Raw genomic sequence first — 21,671 nt, 5'->3', positions numbered from 1 at the left:
ATTTTTGAAGCTCACGTGGTTTCCCTTCGGGGCAGGTGACGGCATTTATATGTACATAGTTTTCTTATTTTTCTATTAATGGAATCATACCTAAGCTTACAAAAAAAAATTCTTCTATTAAACTTCAAATGAAATCTTTTATGGTACAACTCTGATTCAAAGTTTACTTTTTTAACTCGTACAATTTGAATTTTCCAATTAAAGTGGATTAAAGTCCGTCATGAAATTCCCAGTCAAGAGATATTGAGTTCAAATGAAATTTCTGAGTTGGTTCCAGTTTCACAGGTCGAAAATGCGAGCTCGACCTGCGTTGCGAACGCGGTTGTGCAGACACATTTACTTGAAAGGATATTTCCTAGAGGGTTCCATTGTTTGACAAGACGCAGAAGCGACCTCGACTTTGAGTTGTGAAAGCGATTTCGGAACCACCTTTCCTCTAATGGATATTCGACTTGACTTGAGAAAGCGCTAGATGAAGTACATTTCACTTTTCGAGGATATAAAGCGCCCCCACGTATCGACTTGAATATCATACATTGAACTCTACAGTCAAATTCAACTCACCTTTGTTTTCCAGAATACATTACTTTTCAATCGTCTCTAGATGAGTTGAATATAAAGAAGGGAGTAGTGCAGATTCAAAATAACTTCAGGTACAGAATGGCCCCTTCCAGAGTCTGGCAATGCAACCTCATTTTATTCACTGCAACATCCAAATTATTTGTCTGTGTTTTTTTACTATCAACGTTAGCATTAGCCGCAGTAGATAACTTCACCAGTGCCAGCGAATGCAATCACAAAGTTCACGTCGCCGATAGTGATGCTCGGGAACAGAACTTGTACAAGGTTCGTAATTCATTGCTCGAAAATGTTGGGAAGACAGGCTACAATATTTCAAGCCAGGGAGAAGGTGGAGATAGGATCTACGGCCTTGCTCAGTGCAGGGGAGACCTCAACGCCTCTATTTGTGGGGCATGTGTTGCGGAGGCTGCAAATATTCTTGGAGTCTGTAACAAATATTCTGGGAGCATTTATCTGATGAAAGGATGTTTTTTCAGATATGAAACTTACAGCTTCTATTCAAAATTATCAGATATATCACTCGACCTTTTAAACTGCTCTCGGATTAGCACAAACAGCACAGATCCAAAGAGTTGGCGGATTGCCAATCTTTTGACGACGGCCATTAATGATGCTGTGCACAGTAATGTTGGATACAGTACGGAAATCGATGTTGGGAATTATACTCTGGCTCAGTGTTGGAGAGACCTGCGTATGGATGACTGTAAAAAGTGCCTCCAAACGGCGTACAATAATTTCCAAAATTGCCTACAAGGATCTACCCAAAGAGTGGCCTTGTTTCAGAACTGCATGATTCGTTACGAGACGTACAAGTTTTTCGGTGATGCTGTCCTCTTACCCTCACCCTCAAGTGGAAGAGCTCCTTCTCTACCGCCTTCACCCTCAAATGGAAGAGCTCCTTCTCTACCCTCAAATGCAAGTGGTCCTTCTATACTGCCATCAAGAGAGACAGAAGGTATTGCCATTTAAATTATGAAAGAAATCTCCAGTGCATTTGCAATCCTATTCAGTAAGGCAGATTGTTATTTTCTGCAGGGAAAAGCCATTTGGGATTGGTCGTTGCTGGTGTCGTTGTTGCGATGGTGGTAGTGTTAGCGTTGGTGTTGGTTGCAGCTTGGAAAAGAAAGGTCATTCAGCGTCGGTACAAGCAACAACCCCCGGGTGAGTTAATCTTCTCTCTGGCTCCCTTCCATAAGGGAGCACTTTAGACGTGTTGAGTTTATTTAAACAGTTTCTGGAGCAGTAATCTAGATTTGTAGTAATTTTGGTAATAGGTCTTAAGGATACAGAGTATCAAAGGGTATTAAATTATTTCTAAATTATAAAATCGAAGGAAAATTTTGCATTTTTAAGTAAGATATTGTGATTTGAAATTATGAAGCGTATGAGCTAATTTAACTGTCGGGCATTTTGCTATTTTTATAACAATATATTTTTTGTTGAAAACTATTTAATCACACTCGTTTATGTGAATGTGTATATATAAATAAAGTCTAAGGAATTAGCTCAAATGGTTATTGCTAGTGTACTAGACATTTGACTAGTTTTGTATCGATAAATGCTTGGTTTTAATTCCCTTAAATGAAGCATAATATTTTACAAATTCACTAGGGATGTCATCTATGATTAAGAGGAAGTATCTCTTGGATTTCTTACCAAGGTTTTTCTTGTAAAAAGATATCCTTGGGTTTCCAAGAAATACTTCCCCACATTCATGGATGTCTTCCCTAATAAACCTATTCACCTATACTAGTGCACATTGTGAAAAATCCTAGATTTAACAATCTCAGGAACCTTATTGCAACCAACTAAATCTACTTCACCTAGATTATAAATACATTACAAGCTTATTTCAGATTTTTTATAGAAACACTGAAGTAAATTACTGAAGTAGCCTACACCAATTTAATTATGATTCTGAAACATAGAAACTGAGCAAGGAAAATAGAAACACATAGGACACGGTTATTTTTGGACAATAGTCTTCGGAAAAACCCAATGCAAGAAAACTGGTGCAACAGCTCTGAGGGTTTATTATTCTTAAACAGCCGCAAATTCTAAATACATCATTGAATACTTCACAAGGTTATTCAGTTACAGAGAGAAATATTGGCACAAGTTTTGTGAGTTTTACCTCACACAATCACTGAGAAATCCTGGTTGATCCAGCCCCAAACTGTCTGCCCCCCCCTCCCCCACGGTTTTCTCGCTGCGTTTGCGTTGTCTCTGCGTAGTGTCTGCTTCAACCCAGCGTCTAGCTCTCTGGGTTCTACGTCACTTCTCTAGCTGGTCGATCTGCTGCCCAGGAAATTCAATTTTTGCCTCCCGGTCTCACAACCTGTCCCCCGGCTTCTGAAAATCGAATTCCTCTACAGATTTCGAACTCCTCACTCTCCCTTTGTGCTGGTTCTGTGTGGCCCTACTGGCCCTGTGTTAGCCTCTGCGTCAAGGCTTCTGCATCACTCACTGCCTCTCTCTACTAATGTATCTCCAGCTGAGAATCTATTTCTTGAGAAGTTGCTATCCTTGCCCCTCAAGTGCAAGAGATATCCTCAATCGATTTTTCCTCCTGAAAACTTCTCACTTCAAAAAATCGATTTTCTCTCTCTCTGTGTGTTTTCCAAATGACCCTCAAGCCCCTTCTTATATCTTCATGTTGGACAACCAACAGCCTAAATTAAATCACAATGAAAGGCTCAGATCATTTTGGCTTGATCCGTGTCTTTTTCTAGAAGTTTCACCCCTAATTAGATTAATACCAATTAATATTTTAATTTTCTTAAGTTTAAAATAGTCCCTAAACTTCTGCAATGCATATACCATAACTAATCCCTCTCTTTCTGTTGTGCTATAGTTTTTTTGCTGCCTTGGACAGTTTTATGCTTGCAAATGTTATGGGGTGATAAATTTCTCCTGCTCCTGGTGCGCTAGTACTATACCCAACGCTATGCAAGATGCATCAACATGTACATGAAACTCCCTATTCCAGTCCGGGAAAACCAGAATAGGCGCAGTCGCCATCTTTTCTTTTAGTAAATCCAAACTTTTCTAGCACACTTCGATCCATTGAAAGGTCATGTCTTTCTTTAGCAATTTCTCCATCGGCGTAGTTATCTACAAATACCCCTTTATAAACTTTATGCAATAGCCAGTGTGTCCCAGTGTCTTGCGCAGTTGTCTCGTTGTTTTCGGTGCTGGCAAATTCACAATACCTGCAATCTTCACAAGATCCACTATTAATCCTTGCTTACAAACTACATGTCCCAACATTATATCAAATGGTGCATAAAAGATACACTTTTTCAAGTTCAATGATATATGGTATTGTCTACATGTATCCAACATCAACCTCAAGCTCGCCACATGCTTCTTCAACATCCCAAAGACTGTCCAATCATCGAAGTAAACTTCCAAAAAATTGTGTATATATTCTTTGAAGGCTACAACTACAACTCTGGAAAATATGGCAGGAGCATTATTCAAACCAAAAGGCATCACTGTGTACTAGTAAGAGCCCCATTCTGTAGCAAAAATTGTCTTATGTCTATCCTCTGGCGCAATTCTGATCTGATGGTACCCCGAAAAGCCATCTGTGAAAGAATAGACCTCCTATCCTCCTACATTGTCCAATACTTCGTCTGTAAATGGTGTAGGGAAGGGTTCATGCAGACATGCATCATTCAATTTCCTCAAGTCCACACAAATTCTGATTTCCCCTTTTGCCTTCTTTTCCTGAACCACCATGGGACTCACCCATTCAGGGTCTTCGACAGGTTCGATGATCCTAGCTGCTATCATCTTATCTAATTCTTCCTTCACCTTTTCCTTATATTTTGGATTCAGTCTATACATCAGGCTTCAAAGGAATCTTCACAACTCTCAAGTCTCTCTTATTATTCCCTTCATATATGAGAACTTAGTGGGAAACAACTCTTGGTACTCATGCAAAAGATCTGTTATCTTGATGATTGTGTCTTCATCCCAGTAGTCTCCTATTGTTGCAAACTTCAGCTCATGTTTTGACCCTATATTCACCTTCTTTGTTTTTAATGGCTTCGTTATATTAGGCATCTTTATTTCAGGTCCATTCACTTTGCGATGACCTTCAGATTCTGCAATGTCAATATTGCGAGGATCTTCCTCCTTTCACAGTGATATTGTAGCATTATATTATATTATGTAACTGCGCGGCCCAATTAGGTTGCCAAATAACTAGAACTTTGTTCTCAAAAAAATTCTTCTTAACTATCTGAAGGGTTGCATCTATATGTGGACAATCATCTTCAAAACCAAATGTCATTATAAATCCATCAACCATCTCTACCCAGCTTGCAGTACCATGTCGCAATTCTATTTCCAAATACCAATTCTGAGGAATTGTCTCCAAGGTATGTATGAATCCATGCACCCATTCTTCTCACGGAATTTCTTTCCATGTTGTCATATAGAGTTGTATGTGTTCTCTAGGATCAATTTGACCATCATACTTATCTGCCAGTTCTGTTTCTACTTGACCAAACCTTACCCACATCAATCTTCGACATTATTTCCAATCTCCTATATTATTTTTGTGTACCCCACCATCTAGCAGGAGTAGCTCTTAGGGCTAGATCCAGAGCTAACAACCTCTAACATTCTGGCACCTGTCTTTCATAATCTCTAAAGAAAGTATCAACATTACCCAAACCATCATAAAAAGGTAAATCACATACCTTTGTTGTCATACAACGCACTTCTTTAGTGATCCTTGCACATCGCCTTGTAGACACTTCATGTAACCTATTTTGCCAGTTTTCTAATTCTTCTTCTGAATCTAAAGTGCAGGAATTGTCTTGCTCCCAACTCAATTTTCCATCTGCAATAGGGTTGATCCATTCTTCTCATTTTGTTGTTATTTAGTAAATGTTGTCAATGTCGTTCATCTGCATTGTACTACTCTTTAACAAGCTCGGTATACCTCGCTCCTTCTAATGGATCTAATGGAACAATGACTCTCACATTGTTGCTTTCAAATATAATTTGCCTTTTCTTCAAGTTAATTATAATCATGTTAGCAAATGCCCAATCTAATCCAAGCAACACAAGATAGGGATTACTATCATCCACAATTTCGATCACTTCAAAGTCAATAGTAGTGTGCACTCCTTCAATGTCTATCGTGATACCTGACAACCTTCCTAGAGGAACAATCTTCTGTTGGTTCGCCATCTTTAGTTGGATCAGTGACCATTGCAACTTTGGCTTACCCATCAATTCCCAAGTCTGCTTCGATAAGACGTTGGCATCAAATCCTAGATCTAGGATAACTTGATCCATGTCATATTCTCCAATCTGTGTAGTAAGCCTCATTTCTTTTCCAATCCTCTTCTTGTGTCGATGTAGGTTGTTTACTGCGCACATCTCGCTCTGTGGTACTTCCTTAGAAGCACAAGAGTCTATCAATTCCTACAATCCCTCCACAACTTTATGGTTTCTTAACAACTTCATGCAAGTCTATAGAAAAGACTTCAAAATATCTAGATCCACATCTTGTGTCGCAACTGGTACTATCTCGCAGTTATTCTTTTGTGTTGGCTGCACAATAGAGGTCAAAGCCCCATCATCCAAAAAAGCTTCGCCTCGCTTCCATGAATACTTGCTTTTCCTTCTGAATATTAAATGCATGGACTTTTTCAATAGTTTTTCTTACCCATGTTGCTTCAACTTCCTTTTTCCCATCGGATTTATCATTTCTAGTCGCAGCTTCCCTTCTAGTTACAATGTCGATGCGCGGATGATCCTCCCTTGGCTCAGCGGTGATCATTTGAAGATTCTTCTATCACATGATCAAAAGACTTACCGTAGCTACAGGTTGTTGTAGGGTTCTGACAATCTCCTGTGAAGTGTCATGCATGTCCACAGTTATAACAGATAATCTGGTCGTGTCCTCGACCAACATGTTGGCCTAGCTCTTCATGTGTATGTACTTCAGCTTGCAGTCTATAAGCATCGACAATGCGCTCCATCATCAAGTCATAACTTCGAAAATTTCTCTCATCATGGCCTACTGATTTACAAAATTTGCAAAACAGTTACTTTGGGGTCTATATGTACTTCTATAATAAATAACAATCTTCAGAGTAATGTTGGCCTCTTGTTCTACAAATCTCGCACCACAAACTTGATCCTGGGTTCACTGGATTGGGTGCTCCACTTGCTAAATAATCTCTGAACACGGGCATTGATCCTTATAATGGACCTTTGCTTTGCAACTTGTACACCATACTTCTAATCTGGTTTATTTACCTCTCTTGAGATCCTGCAATTCCAAGGTCAAATTTTCTAGTTGACTTTGAATTTGTTGTACCCCTCCATGAGTATCTATGATCGACGAAGCTTCCAGCTTCATCGCAACCTCCAATGCTTCAGCTTGAGTCGCAATCTTCTATTACATCAAGGGTAACCTGATATTTGGCAGTAGCGCAGCTATAAACCACCCCTTATGTTGTTCTGGGGTTATGTTAAAGCTTACCTGTCCCATTAACACCTTGAATCGTTGATCCAACTCCCACACAGACTCAATAGCCAACTATTTGATTTCCTTCAAATCCGTAATACACTGTGATTCTGACTTTGGCTTCTTGAATTCTGATACCAACGTTTTCTTAATATCATCCAGCGAAGGAGTTGGATTAGTCACAGAGTACTTCATGTACCATGTCGGGGTTCTTTCTCGCAGCGTCGTGACAAGTTGCACCTTATTTACATCATCGTCAGTGATCTGTTTTGCTTTCAATACTACATCAGCTACAAACCAGAACCGGTCAGGGTCCTGTGATCCAAGTCCTTTAAAGATAGTTAGCTTAATGTCATTGGCCATTTTTCTTCTCGGGGGGCTAGGTCGAGGGGGAGGGGGAGGTGATATAGGGGAATTATGGGGAGGGGAATGGGGGGTAAAGGGAGTAGATGGATGCGGAATCCCAAAGACGCCTTGATTTTTCTCAACTGCTAACTTCGACGTGCTTTTAGGATGGGAGGGGTAATACCGCAGGGTTGCGGGGTTACTTCCTTGTTCTTCACTCTCAAACCCACCTAACAAGGGACTATAGTCAGTCTCAATAAAGTTCTTTGGTCTGTACTCTACTCTATATCGCTTCCCACTTCGTGTAGATCCTGGTTCAGACGTGTTCCCTCTTTGCCCAAACATTAATCTTACTACATTCGTAAAATCCCATTTTCACACAACAACATCTTAATCCACAGCTTCAAAGAGTTCAAGTACTTAGCTCGCGGACCCTTGAAAAATATTCACTCAACTTTGTTGTAAGATACAATCATGTCTATTGCAAATTCAGCAATAAATCCTCCCAAATTGCTATCATTCCAGAAGGCAACAGCTCTTGAGATCCTGTTATTGATGTTCTTGAGTCGTTGTATCAATCCAGGATTCCACTCCTTAGGTTTATCTCCTTTAAAACAAGTCTTATGCTCGGTCAACTTTGATACCCATTCATATAGTTCAATGTGGAATGAACCAAAGAAGATTTTGTATTGTTCTTCAAAGAGATACTTCTGCAACTAGCTTTCAGTCGACAATCACAGATTTCTGTTTCCCTGAACTGTAAATTCTCGCTCTTTTTGTTCAACCCACTCCTAGATTTCCTTTTTCCTTCTTTGACAGTCACCAAAACATATCCCTCAAACAGATCCATGTCCCAACAATGGAACCATTTGTTGGCTTAAGGGGCTTGAACCCAGGTTCAAAGTGTACTTCACACCAACAAAACCCTCAACCGCTGACCCTTTTGGCAACGACCTGCAAGCAAATCGCAATCTCACCCAAAGTGGTTATGGGAGGTTGCAGAACCAGGTTTCTGCAACCAAAGGGATATGTGCATTGTGGCACCCATGTGTTTACTTATGTTTTATACCTATCTACGACTTTGCATACATAAATAACTTCGCACTGATGATTTAATTCACGGATTTGTACTTATCACATAAACACATCAGAGAATAGTATAAGACGTATTGTTTCGCATAATTTAGTTAAAAACATGCATAACAGTAAGTATAAACACAGATACACAAGACTTGCAAAATCCTCTTCTTCTTTATTAAGATAGATCTTCAATACATGCAACTTCTTCAACCTACACACCAAGTTGCAGGTGGTTTGTGCACTCAGCTGTAAACTTTTCAAGGCCTCCACGCACTCAGATGCGGAGTCTTCCCCAAAATACAGACTAAAGACAGAAGATATGATCAATGATTCATCTGATTTTTTTACTACTACTCGACAAAGTATTACATCTCATATAAGTTTCATTACTACAATACCATGGTTCGCATGCCATCGATCTAACAAAACAATCAACTAACACTAAATACCCGTTACAAAATGAGGGGCTTTGACCCACCCCAAAGCCCCTAAACATCGCGTGATAACTATAACTCTGTGCATTCCACTCCTCAAAATTCGAAGTCTTTGACCAAAACTGGACCAAATTGCGTTGCGCCCAACACACATCTTAATTGACTTGTTGACATCAATGCCAACAATGCCCAAGCTCATTCATGAAAATAGATGCCCTAGCTTATTATGATGGTAGAGCTTCGTATTAGTGTAAAAGGAGGTGTAATATGGTAGTGTTATAATCAATATTGAAGTATTGTTTATAAACAAATTTAGAATTACAAGTTAAATAAATGTTTTCATTTAAAATGTTGTGGGGATTCCAAAACCTTCTAAATGGTGTGAGAAAAGTAAAATACAAATAAGGATAATTAAAGCAAATCTTCATAATCAATGGAATCTTTCCTCCATGGGTTTCTCATGGCTCCTCTATTTAATCTTCTATCTCATGTTGTTGGTTTTCTCAAAAACATTTTGATCATTTCTAATACAAACATTACCAATAGTTTTATAATACCAAGTGGAAGTGGTGGTCAAATATTTTGATTCAAAGTTACATTATTTATGGGAATAATAACCTCTTGAAAATAGTATCTCTCATGACCTAGATTAAATGCCTAAATTTCCAATTTGATGATACCTCCTTCATAAAATAAAACAATGCCCCACTACTAAACAAGTGAAATTACTAACAAAGTTGCTTATACCTATCTATCAATGTAACAAGTGTATGTAATCCAAAGCAATAGGGTTATCTGTTTCAAAGAAAACACACAATATTTAATAAATACCCACATTCTCTCAAACAATCGCCTTCGAAAAATTTTGTATAGTTATGGCGTAATATAAGCATGGCAAATGTAGAAAATGTAACTCCCTGTATGATTTGATTTTGACAATTAAACACACTTAGATTTATTGAATGCAAATCAACTTCTTAGAACAACATTATAACATGTATCACTATAATTATATTTATTTAATTTTTTATTCTTAATGAGATATTGTCATTAAAATTGTGCAATATTCTCCAATACTCGACCTTGATGCTCCTTGGGATAGTTTCTCCCCCCCACAAATCATTTATACCCTTAACCTTTCCCATGAGGTTTGAACTTGAAATCCAATAAAAACTAAATTCCACACAAACCAACCTTCAACTCATGGATTAAATACATTTAATATTGTGTATAAAAAACATCTCAAAAGAAAACAACCTCATAAATTATATACATTTAACATTATATATAAAGAATATCTTAGAAGAAAATGAACTTTGTTCTTAATCTTCTCTACATTATTTATATATATATATATATATATATATATTAATTATATAAAAAAATTGGAATATATATATAAACAATTGTAAACCTATTTTTTAATATTTAATTATCATTGTGTTAATTTATATATAATATTTATTTCATAATTTTGATATTAGTGAAATAGTATCTTTAATTAAATTAGTACAAAATTAATTATCAAGAAAATTTTAATTATTAGGATTTTATTGATGTCAAAAAGACACCATCTTATCAAAAGATAATTGCATGAATTTGAAATATATATATATATATATATATATATAAACAAAAACAAATACTTAATTATAAAATAAATGCAGAGTGTGTAAAGTTAAAAACAAAAAAACAAAAACAAAAAGAAAGAGACACAATAACATGCTCCTTTTTTGTGCATATTCCGTAAATAGACTCTTTTAGTTATGGCAATGCCTATCTATTACACAAACTTGCTTTAAATACAATTTGTTAGCTCACAGTTCTGATGTTCATGGTTTCACCAAAGGTACATCAAAGTTTAATGAGCATGAGAATTGCAAATGGAGCCTTGACATATTTTTGGCAAAAGCATGTGCATGAGAAATCATACCTGGTAGCTCACATTTACGGCGACCCTATATAATAGATAGGTGTTGCCTTCTAGTGATTGCTTATTCCAAGTCCTGGGTGGCCTGCTTAAATTCTATATTTTGTTGAGATCACTGAATCTAGGTGCATAAATTTTAGCTTAAGTACAATAGCAGCACAACTCACTTGTCTAGGTTGGTATGTACCAAACTACTAGAAATTCTAGCCAACGATCAATTCTCAGAAATTGTATCCATTGTTGGTACCCAGCTTCGAAACAACTTATAGAGGAATGTCAACAAGTCGAAACCCGATCAGATAGTAGCTTCGAAGCCCCCAATGGCATCTATAGTTATGTTGGAACTTGGAATGGAATAAGGAACGGCGAGGGGTAGAGCTCCCTTGAATAGTAATCCAATTGTCAAGTAACTAATAGGTTTGTGTTTGGGAGAAATACCCAAAGTTCTCATAAGTTAAGGCAACATCTATCTTTCATACAGACTTGCCTTAAATGCGTGTTGTCAAGTACAATCCCTCATGCTCATAGTTCCACCAAAGGTACAACAAAGTTTCATATGCAATGTGTGTGCTCATGGAACTTTGACGTACCTTTGGTGGAACCATGAGCTAACAACGTGCATTTAAAGCGAGTCTGTATGGAGAATGGACATTTGCCCAAAAGGTAGTGGTTGTGCAACTTCTTCAACTCCCATAACTAAGACGCAACTGCTTTTCCTTCCTTCATGTACTGATTGATATCATTAGAAGTTGGGCCTTCCATAAATTTCGTCGAGTTGAAGAGACCTTTCAACTATCCACGCCTTACCTTGTTTCGCCTCAATTTCCATGTCCAATCATTCAAAGGAGAGCAAAGGTTGTTCAATGGAAACTAGATTGATTTTGCAAGTCCTTCCCCTATGCACACAATAATGTAAGATTGTTCTAAATCTTAACATTTAATATTGTGAATAGCAACCTTGAATTAAAGTTGTCGCATGTCTATTTGTTCTTCCACCCCTATTAACTAGGCTAAGTTTACAAGTCCTCCACTAGACCGTGTACACATTAATGTGAAATTTGCAATTTCAAATAGAATTATAATGTAATATAATATAATATATAAAATAAAAAATAATATAAGATAAGATAAGAATAGAATTAATTAGTGTGATATAAGTACAAAGTGCAAGTGTTATTACCCATTACAATATAATTTTTTATTTTTTTTGTTTTTTAACTTAAAAAATACATTTTAAAATAAATAAAATTAATTATTTAACATTAAATAAATGAAAAAATATTTTTAAAAGATTAAATATTTAATTTAATATTTATATGTTTAAAATTATTGTAAAACCATAATAAAATTGTTGTATTTAAAATAATATCGAGCAATTTTTACAATATACTCTGCAATAAACAAGTATAATAATAAAAAAAAAAACTACAATCACAATTCTCATCATGTTATAATCCTACAACAATATCAACATCAACATTTTATAATTGTGATCTAATTAATATTAATGGTTTACATTGCACTCCTTTACATATTATTGTAATATAATTAAACATTAACTATTTATGTTGCACTCATTTACATTTGCTTTAAAACAAAACATCTAAAAATATAATAAACCAGAAAAATCGTTACTTCAAAATAAAGCATCCGAACATATGATAAACCACAAAAAGTGCAAAGATTAAAGGACTTTATGCTTTAAAATTATATTTCGTTGACAACATAGTTATACAATATTTCTAAATCATTAATCTTTTATGTTCCTAAAATTATTTATTTTTTTATGTGATAGGTTACTTTAATATTTCTAAATTATTAACCCTTTTGTTTCTAAAACTATTCCACTTTTTTATTTTGCAGGTTCAGGCACACCATCAGATGAGTTTTCAACAGCTATATCTAAATCGAAACTAAATTATAAATTTCTAATTTTACAAACTGCTACTAAAAATTTCCACATGTCAAACAAAATTGGACAAGGGGGCTTTGGTACGGTCTATAAGGTAATGCCCAAATTCATTTTATACTATTGATTTTTTTAAGTTTTTAATTCTTATCGATAAATTTACATTATGGTTGAACAATGTAAGTTGGAAATGTTGGTAGGGAGTTTATAAGATAATGTCCACATTCATCTTATATTATTGATTTTTTAAAGTTCTTAATTCTTATGGATAGATTTACATGATAATTGAACCATATAAGTTGGAAATGTTGGCAGGGAGTTCTACCAGACCGTAAAGAGATTGCTGTGAAGAGACTATCTACTAATAGAGAACAAAGTGTGAGAGACTTTTTCAATGAAGTGAATTTGATAAGTCATGTGCAACATAAAAATCTTGTCAAACTACTTGGGTGTAGTGTGGATGGACCAGATAGACTCTTGGTCTATGAATATCTTGTAAACAAAAGCCTTGATAACTTCTTATTTGGTAATATTTCTTAACTCTATAAATTTACTTTAATTACAATCAATGTGCATGTCTATCATTATTTTACCAAATTATATTAAGTTACTTATGAAAGAGATTCATTTTTGAACAGATCAAAACATGGGCAAGTTGTTGGATTGGCAAAGGAGGTTTGAAATTATACTAGGAACTGCTAGTGGGTTGGCTTATCTTCACCAAGAATCAGATATACGCATCATCCATAGAGACATAAAAGCCAGCAATATTCTACTAGACCAACATTTCAAGCCTAAAATTGCAGATTTTGGGTTGGTTAGATATTTTGCTGAAGATCAAACTCACCTTAGCACAACAATTGTTGGAACTAGGTGAGAATAAACTAAATTAATAACCCAAAAATAAAGCTTTTATTAAAAAGTGTGGCTAATTCTTATTGTTGTTTTGGCAGAGGTTATATGGCTCCAGAATATCTTGTGCATGGGCATTTGACAGAGAAAGTAGACATTTATGCCTTTGGGGTGCTAATTCTTGAGATTATTAGTGGAAAAAGGAATTCAACCCCTATGCACACCAATGATATGCCATCTCTCTTGACTGTGGTAATGACCTAACCTCATCATGCATGATCTTGGTTTCATCTTAATAAAATGTAGTGATAATATTCAAAGCTCTAATATATTTATGATGCAGGTGTGGAACCATTATTTATCTGCCACCATTTCAAATATAATAGATCCCAAGATCGAAGAAAACTTGATGGAGGAGATAGTACGAGTTGTTCATATAGCTCTCCTTTGCACACAAGCTTCTGCAACACTACGTCCTTCTATGTCTAAAGTTATCACATTCCTCACTAGCAAAGACATTAATATTCCAGCAGCTACTGAACCCCCATTTATAAATGTCATCCATTTAGAGTCAAGTACGTATGATACATCAAACCATTCAGAATCAAATAATTATGATCCCCTATCAAAGATTGGTTCCCCCCCTACCACTACAATATCATTGAACACCATTTCAACAAGCTCTTTTGGACCAAGATAAGGGGGGAAAGTTTTCAAAGTTTCGAAATTAGCTAATCCCACATGGTTGTGGGGACTGATTAACCTTCATTAGATAAAATATGTACATTTGATTTTCTTTTTTACATTTGATTTTGTTTTTACAATTTCTATGAAACTTTTATTAAAATGGAATCAAGAAATTTTGAGAATGCATTGAAAGGTAATGATTTTTAAATGCAATCTATGGATCTGATGTGGTCACAATGAGCACAACAACTCTTATATTATTGTCATGAAATTACCAATTCTCTTATAAGAATGGACTTGAAGAACCATGATTTTTATGTCTAGTCTATGGATCCAATGTGATGAATTCAAATCACAATAAACACAAGAATAATTTCACTTATGTCATAGTGGAATTTGTTATTCTTTTATGAAAATGGATTGCAAAACACAATTCTACATTCAATCTATGGATGTAACATGATCAATTTAAGCCACAACAATTAGAACATTGCTAGAATATGAGAATGTCGTTGAATAAGAGTATTTGTATTTATCTGTAGTCTACAATAAATACATTCTCTGACTTGATCTAATGTGGATCGTCAAATTCAAACTATGATAAAATAGCACAAGATAGAAATCATTCACATTTGCATAAATACATTCATAAATCAAATAAGAAACACTATATGAAATGAGCGAAAAAAAATTGAAGACGGAATGTCTAAAACCCGCTTTACAAGTGGAAACGTAAGAAGTGAAGTAATCATTTGGTAGATACATGAAATTAGAAATATCAAAACCTTTGTTTGCTAAATTGACTAAATCAAATATAATTTGAACAAATTAGGACCAACCAAAGAAAAGTAATAATTCAATTAATTTAAAATTTTACAAGTGAGCATTCCTAACTATTATATCAAGGCACTCTCCATTGAGCATGAATCTAATTAAAGCTAGAAATCTTCATGCTAGCTACACCATCATAGAGATTAATACTATAACCTTTTGTGTCTACTAATTTTCTTATTTATGTTCTTTCCATTCATCCACTAAGAATGCCTTTGATTTATGTTAATACGTGCATCATCTTGGTCATATATGATTGGCCAATTATTCAAATAAAATAGAAAGGATAAATTCAAATAAATCCTACATTCATCCTTGAAATGAAGATCACTAATTCTTTCCAATCAAGTCATTTCCCAAGCAATGAATATTTTGTTGGACATTGGATAAAACAATGCTCCCATGTGTTTCGCAATGTGTTCTTAACTCACTCTCGTGAATCCATTAACTCTGGTGATGCGACTGTATACTAACACCTGTGGGTTTTGGTGTAACAACAATCGTGACACCAACAAGTGGTACTAGAGCCAAAGGTCTCGAGTTTGAATCACACCTGGCTCGCCTTGGAGGGAAATTGTTGGACATTGGATAAACCAATGCTCCTGTGTGTTTCGCAACATGTGCTTAACCGCCTCTCATGGACCCGTTAACTCTAGTGATGTGTTCGTTTACTAACACCTACGAGTTTTGGTGTAACGACAATCGTGACTCCAACAAATTTAAGGGGTTAAATTTCACCATGGAGCTAATTTTGTATTTTTTCCAAAAATGATATGCCAATTTACATTTTTTTCCAATGACAATTTGCTAGAATTTTGTAGGACAATTATTTTACTTAAAAAAATCATCAAAATTTGTCAAATATATATATACATATATACATATATATATATACATATACATATATATATATATATATATATATATATATATATATATATATATATATATATATATAATATCCTTAAAACTTTGAATATTTTTAAAAAATATAACCAAAAATTTTGTAGTTGGCATATTAAGAATTATTAAGATTCACCAAGATTTCTACCATTTAAGATACGAATGGATTTTAAAAAATCCTACTTCCACATAAAGGTAAGCAATATAGACCTAATGAATCTTTTGTGCTAGTTAAAACGACTATGGGGATCTCCACTAGCGCATATTGTAGCTCTATTTGTTTCCATTCATCCTCTATGAGGAAAGCCAAACAAATAAACCACAAACAATGGCTAAATTATGAAAAACATATGCCCTGAAATGTGTTAATTTTTGGCAACTAGGAAGAAATTCCCTAGCCCACAATTTGATTAAACTTCAAGTAACTTCTGTTAGTGTTCCGTAATTTCAATGCTGAAGAAAAAACCACGAAGGCAACATCAAAACCACTTTCGAGTTTAGGATCTAGCCCTCCTAAACTCATAGAGGGATCTCTCTGTGAGATTTAGCTTTGTTTACTGGGAATTTCAAGCTAGTTATTGGGTTAAGAGTTTGGATTTTGAATTGGTTTGGTTAGAAGATCAAGAGGAATCCATTGGGCAATGGAGTTAAATAAAGTTGGATGTTGCACCAAATGTTTAAAAGAGTAATCATAGGGCAAGCTAATTACAGTTACTGAATCTTTTAAATTGAATTATGAAATGGAGAAAAAGTGTGTTTCAGTAGTGATTGAAAAGCATTTAAGAATTTTTCAATCAGACTTTAGAAGAAAAAATAGATTGTAAAACCAGTCCAAATAAGGTGTTCAATAACATATCTTATTTTTCACACTCCTATTTTACAATTAGATTTCAGATGATAAACATACATAGAATAACAATGGAAACAACAATTACAATAAGAAAAACATCACGAGTAAATCAAAACACAAGAATCCTATGAAAAGTCTTTGTATTATTGATCAGTCCATTTGAGCTCAATGAACAGCTTTACATTGGACAATACATTTCTTTGTACAAACCCCAACATCTATTACTTCAAATGATGAAATATTTATACAAATTCTAAATTAAAATATCTTGATAAAAATCTCAAGATCTTTTTACAAATATCCTAAACTGTTTTACACAAATAGAAATGAAATGTAAAACATTCAAAAATAATGTATCTACTTGGCACTATCATTATGGATTTCTGTTGAAAAAGAAGAGAAAATTTGAATTTGATTGCAACTCTTAGTTGATGAGGTGGCTAATTGTCTTTGGGCATTTTCCTCCTGAAATTCTGCAAAATAGGGTTGAGTCATCCCTTTGTATATCTCAATCCGAGATAGCTCTGTAAAAAGTCAGAGAAGTTATTGTAGATAAATATGTTCTTGAGATAAACCTCTCTCAGATTCCCAAAATTCAGCTCCAGTTGTTCCCAATATTCTTTGCAACAAGGTGACTGAAACAAGACTTTGCACAAGCCAAAAAATAGGTTGTAAAGATGTAAATGTATCTCTCATTCTGTAATAGATGTGTAAAATATGAAGTAGGTTATTGTACTTTGGCATCTCAAGAGTCATCTCTGATTGGACATAATATGTTATGCAAAAGTATTTCTAAACAAAAAAAATTGGGAAAATATGTCTACAAAGCTTCATTTGTATATTCCAAACCATATTAGTTGTTAGAAAACTGAGAAAGGTTTTTGTACATGAGGATGTTGGCAGCCAAAACCTCTTTCAGTTTCTGAAAATTAGTCCTCATTGGTTTGGAAACCATGTTTGAAGTCAATGTCGCATATAAGAAAAAGCATAGTTTCAACTAATCATGAGACAGATGAATGACGTGGATGTGGAAGGTGACATGGCAGTCGGGGAATGGAGGGTAACATAACCAGGAGTGTGCAGGAAAGATGGTGGGAAAGGAGAGAGGTAAGCAAGAAGGTGGTAAGCAGTTTTCAAAAGGAGTCGGAATGGTAGGCAATATCGTGGAGGGGGGGGGGGGGGCAGGGGGAAGACACGTAGCATGGGACAGGCAGGGTAAAACCATCTTTTTGGACCCCCCTCGCAATAAAGCTAGGATGGAGAAGGGGGTCCAAAAAGGATTGCGAGCCATTGATCTATGGAGCAAGAGGATCGAGGAACGGGAACGTTGCAACTATTTAACCTCATGTGACAAAATCCCTTTTTGTCATTTTCAACCTTAAAATAAATTCAAACTATATTACCAAGGCCTTTATTACAGTTTTATTTAATCACATTTAAATGATGTGATTAATTTAATCTAAACATACTTAATTATCTTCTAATGTTGCATTTCGTCTTGCAGGTTTTGACCTTTTTTGAAATTAATTTACAACATGGAATATTATTTACAACATCCAAAATATAGTAATGATCAGCTATAATCAAGCAATCATATAAAAATTATAGGACCCTAACAACTACAAGTAATTAAATAAAAGGAATTTTATTTTGATGCTTAAGTTCGAACCTAGGTCAACCCAACCTAAGCTAACCTGGAATTTAGCAATTCCTGAAGTCCTTCTACAGCTCTTTGATCTCGCAACAATTTCATACAAGTTTGAAAAAAATATTTTAAAGTTTCCACCTTATACTTGTTGTTATGACCTTGATCCTTTCTGAAGTCCTTCTACCTCTCTTTGATATCGCAACAATTTCATACAAGTTTGAGAAAAGATTTTAAAGTATCTACCTTATATGTTGCATCATGTTCTTGTATTGTCATAGCTTGCCTTTGTGTCGAAGATGCTACATCGCAGTTATTCTTCTGATTTTGATGAGTGCTAGATGTGGAAGCTCTTTCGTCCATAAAGCTTCGCTTCGCTTCCAAAAAGACTTCTTTTTCCTTTTGAATGCCAAACACAAGGGATTATTCAATAATTTTTCTAATTCATGTAGCTTCAACTTCCTTTTTTCCATCTGTTTTATCATTTCCAATCACAACTCCACTCCTAGTTACAATATTAATACGAGGTTCATTGGTCCTTGGTTCCGCAGTAAATCATTTGAATGTTCTGTCGGCTGTTGATTTTTCTTTTCTTGCATTTTTGCCATAAGTACCAAACACTCCTCAATTACACGATCAAACGATTTGCAATACTTACATGTAGTAGGATTCTAACAGTCTTTTGCGAAGTGACCTGTCTAGCCATAGTTGTAACAAATAATTTGTCCACAACCTCGACCAACTCCACCACCTTGACCTCAACCTTGATAACCACCTCAACCACTATATTGTCCATGCTCTTCAAGTTGCATTCTATAAGCATTAGTACTTCACTCCATCATTAATTCATAAGCTCGACAGTTGTTCTCATCATGCCCTACTGATTTGCAGAATTTTCAATATAAGTTTATTGGAGTATGGACATATTTCTGTAATAGGTAGCAATTTTTTGCGCGATGTTCACCTCTAGTTTTACATATCTCGCACCATAAGCTGGATTCGATATTCAAAGGAATTGGTGTTGAGATTGCAACAAGATGATGGAGCTTAGTGAAAAGAGTCGCCTTCACTAAGTGGGCCCGCAGGCAAATTATGGCGCAAGTTCTATTTTTTATCACAGTGTGGATGATCACAGTGTGGGTGACCACAGTGTGAGTGATCACAATGTGGGTGACCAAAGTGTGGGTGACCATAGTGTGGGTGATCAAAGTCTATTTTTAGACTGGCTGTCAAAAATAGAAAAGTCAAATATTATTGTCTCATAATAATATTTGGACTATAAACTTGATCTTATTCTCTTGGAGCACTTCAGTTTGAGCTACAGATGTGGCCCATGTAGCTGTCAGAAGGAAGTACGCTTTTCTTATGAGTCAGTTGAGTTGTTGCATGCATGACTTCAGTTAGAACTCAATCAGTTGAGTTTGGTGGAGTTGATTGTGGAGTTGATGGAGTTGTGTTCAGTTTGACTTGGTTAAACTAGTTGTAGTTAGTCTAACTGCAAATAGACTAATGATGAGTTGTTAAACTAATTATTAACTCATAATACAACTATAGAATACATCAGTTAACTCAGTTGTGTGTCAGTGCATGTTTAGTTCAGCAGGGACAGGTGTTAGAGAATCAGATTGCTATCAGTTGTGACTATAATTGTGCATCAGATCTTGCACAATCAAGGGATTGAGTATGCCAATGAGTTTGCTCATGTATTTGCCCAGTATTGTAGCCTTTGCTCACGTCCAACAAAGTGTGAGTGATTATTTTGAGGTGAAATACGAGTTTGGTAAGCCATTCTCATCAGTTCTTGAGCAGGTATTGAGCAGTGGAGGTAGGCAAGCAGTGGAATAGATTTGGAGATCAGATCTGAGCTGTATTGTGTGTAACAGGTGGAGCTGGTACTAGATTGCTTGTGATAAGCATTGTACTTTGTAATGTTACATGGTCTCAATCATTAATATACAGATAGTTGGGGTTTTTAGCGAGATGCTTTCCCCGGGTTACATACTGTGTTAATGTGTGAATGCTCTTGATGTTTTATTGTTATTGATGCTGCTATATTGATGATCAACGTAGAGGAGCTTATGTATTGTGTATGTATTCCGCAATAGTACATGATCAGGATAATCTCTGTTGAATATGTGTTAAATTATTCAAAATTTCTACATGGTATCAGAGCTATTGATCATCAGATCTACTATTCAGGAAGTGTTTACATTCTATTTCTTCAGGTAGAGTCTGTAATCGGGCCAGGTAGCCTCTGGATTCATCCTTCCTTTGGAAGGTGAGATATCCGGTGAATGCCCATACAGTCAATCTCTGTACGAGAAATATTGTGTTCTCACGAATCTTAGATCCGAGGCGGTTTAGTTGGTTCCTGGTGGAATTCAAATTTGCAGCAGTATTTTTTCTTGGTGACAACGCAGCAATGTATTTCAACGGATTGCGATTGGAGTATGCTCTTGAGGGCAGCTCAAACTATATTGCATGGAAGGACAGGATGGAGGCAGTATTGGATGATAACGGGCTGAAGGAGTTCATAGATACGGATATCCCAAAACCTACTGATGCTACTCAAGCTGATGCTTGGCAAAAGAAGATCGCAAAATGTCGAAGGATTCTGTTGGAGGGCGTGAAGGATCACATTGTGTCCAGCCTCCATGGAAAGGCTACTCCATATTTGATGTGGAAATCATTAACAGAATTATTCCAAAGCAAGAGCGATCAGAGGAAGTTGGCGCTCAAATATAAACTCAGAAACATCAAATGCGAGAACGGTGACAGTATTCCCAAGTATCTCACGAAGTTCACTCAGTGTCGATATGAGCTGGGAAGTGTGGGGGTTACTGTCGATGATGAGGACTTGGTGAGCTTGGCTCTCCTTGGTCTTCCGAAGAGTTGGCATTCCTATCAGGACTCTGTCAATGGTCGGGAGAAATTGTCAGGATGGGAAAGACTATGGTTAGATCTTGTGCAGGAGGAGATCAGGCGGAGTACCAGGGACGGATCTTCGTCAAAGGGAGCTGATGAAGAGAATTGTGCTTTGGCTGCCAAAGCAAAGAAAGGGAAGAGCAAGAAAGCTTCTCAGTCTGTTGCGAAAGGCAAGAAGCAAGATATGTCCAAGGTGAAGTGT

General features: G+C 35.8%; 1 protein-coding gene across 1 annotated transcript; it reads left to right on the top strand.

Moving 5' to 3' along the window:
* Nucleotides 1-660: 660 nt before the first annotated feature.
* Nucleotides 661-18,420, top strand: LOC149206318 (cysteine-rich receptor-like protein kinase 2). Its single transcript, XM_089397656.1, has 8 exons — nucleotides 661-1,537; nucleotides 1,618-1,743; nucleotides 12,731-12,873; nucleotides 13,092-13,302; nucleotides 13,415-13,649; nucleotides 13,730-13,880; nucleotides 13,972-14,203; nucleotides 18,404-18,420. Exons 1-8 carry the CDS (start codon nucleotides 661-663, stop codon nucleotides 18,418-18,420), a joined length of 1,992 nt encoding a protein of 663 aa, XP_089253782.1.
* Nucleotides 18,421-21,671: the final 3,251 nt, after the last annotated feature.

Source organism: Pinus tabuliformis, chromosome 1_2, assembly GCF_031772625.1.
Source record: "Pinus tabuliformis cultivar Carrire ecotype Pingquan chromosome 1_2, CPIR1, whole genome shotgun sequence".
NCBI classification, from domain to species: domain Eukaryota; kingdom Viridiplantae; phylum Streptophyta; class Pinopsida; order Pinales; family Pinaceae; genus Pinus; species Pinus tabuliformis.
Note: the sequence above shows the minus strand (reverse complement) of the source record. Positions and strands in the feature narration are given on the sequence as shown.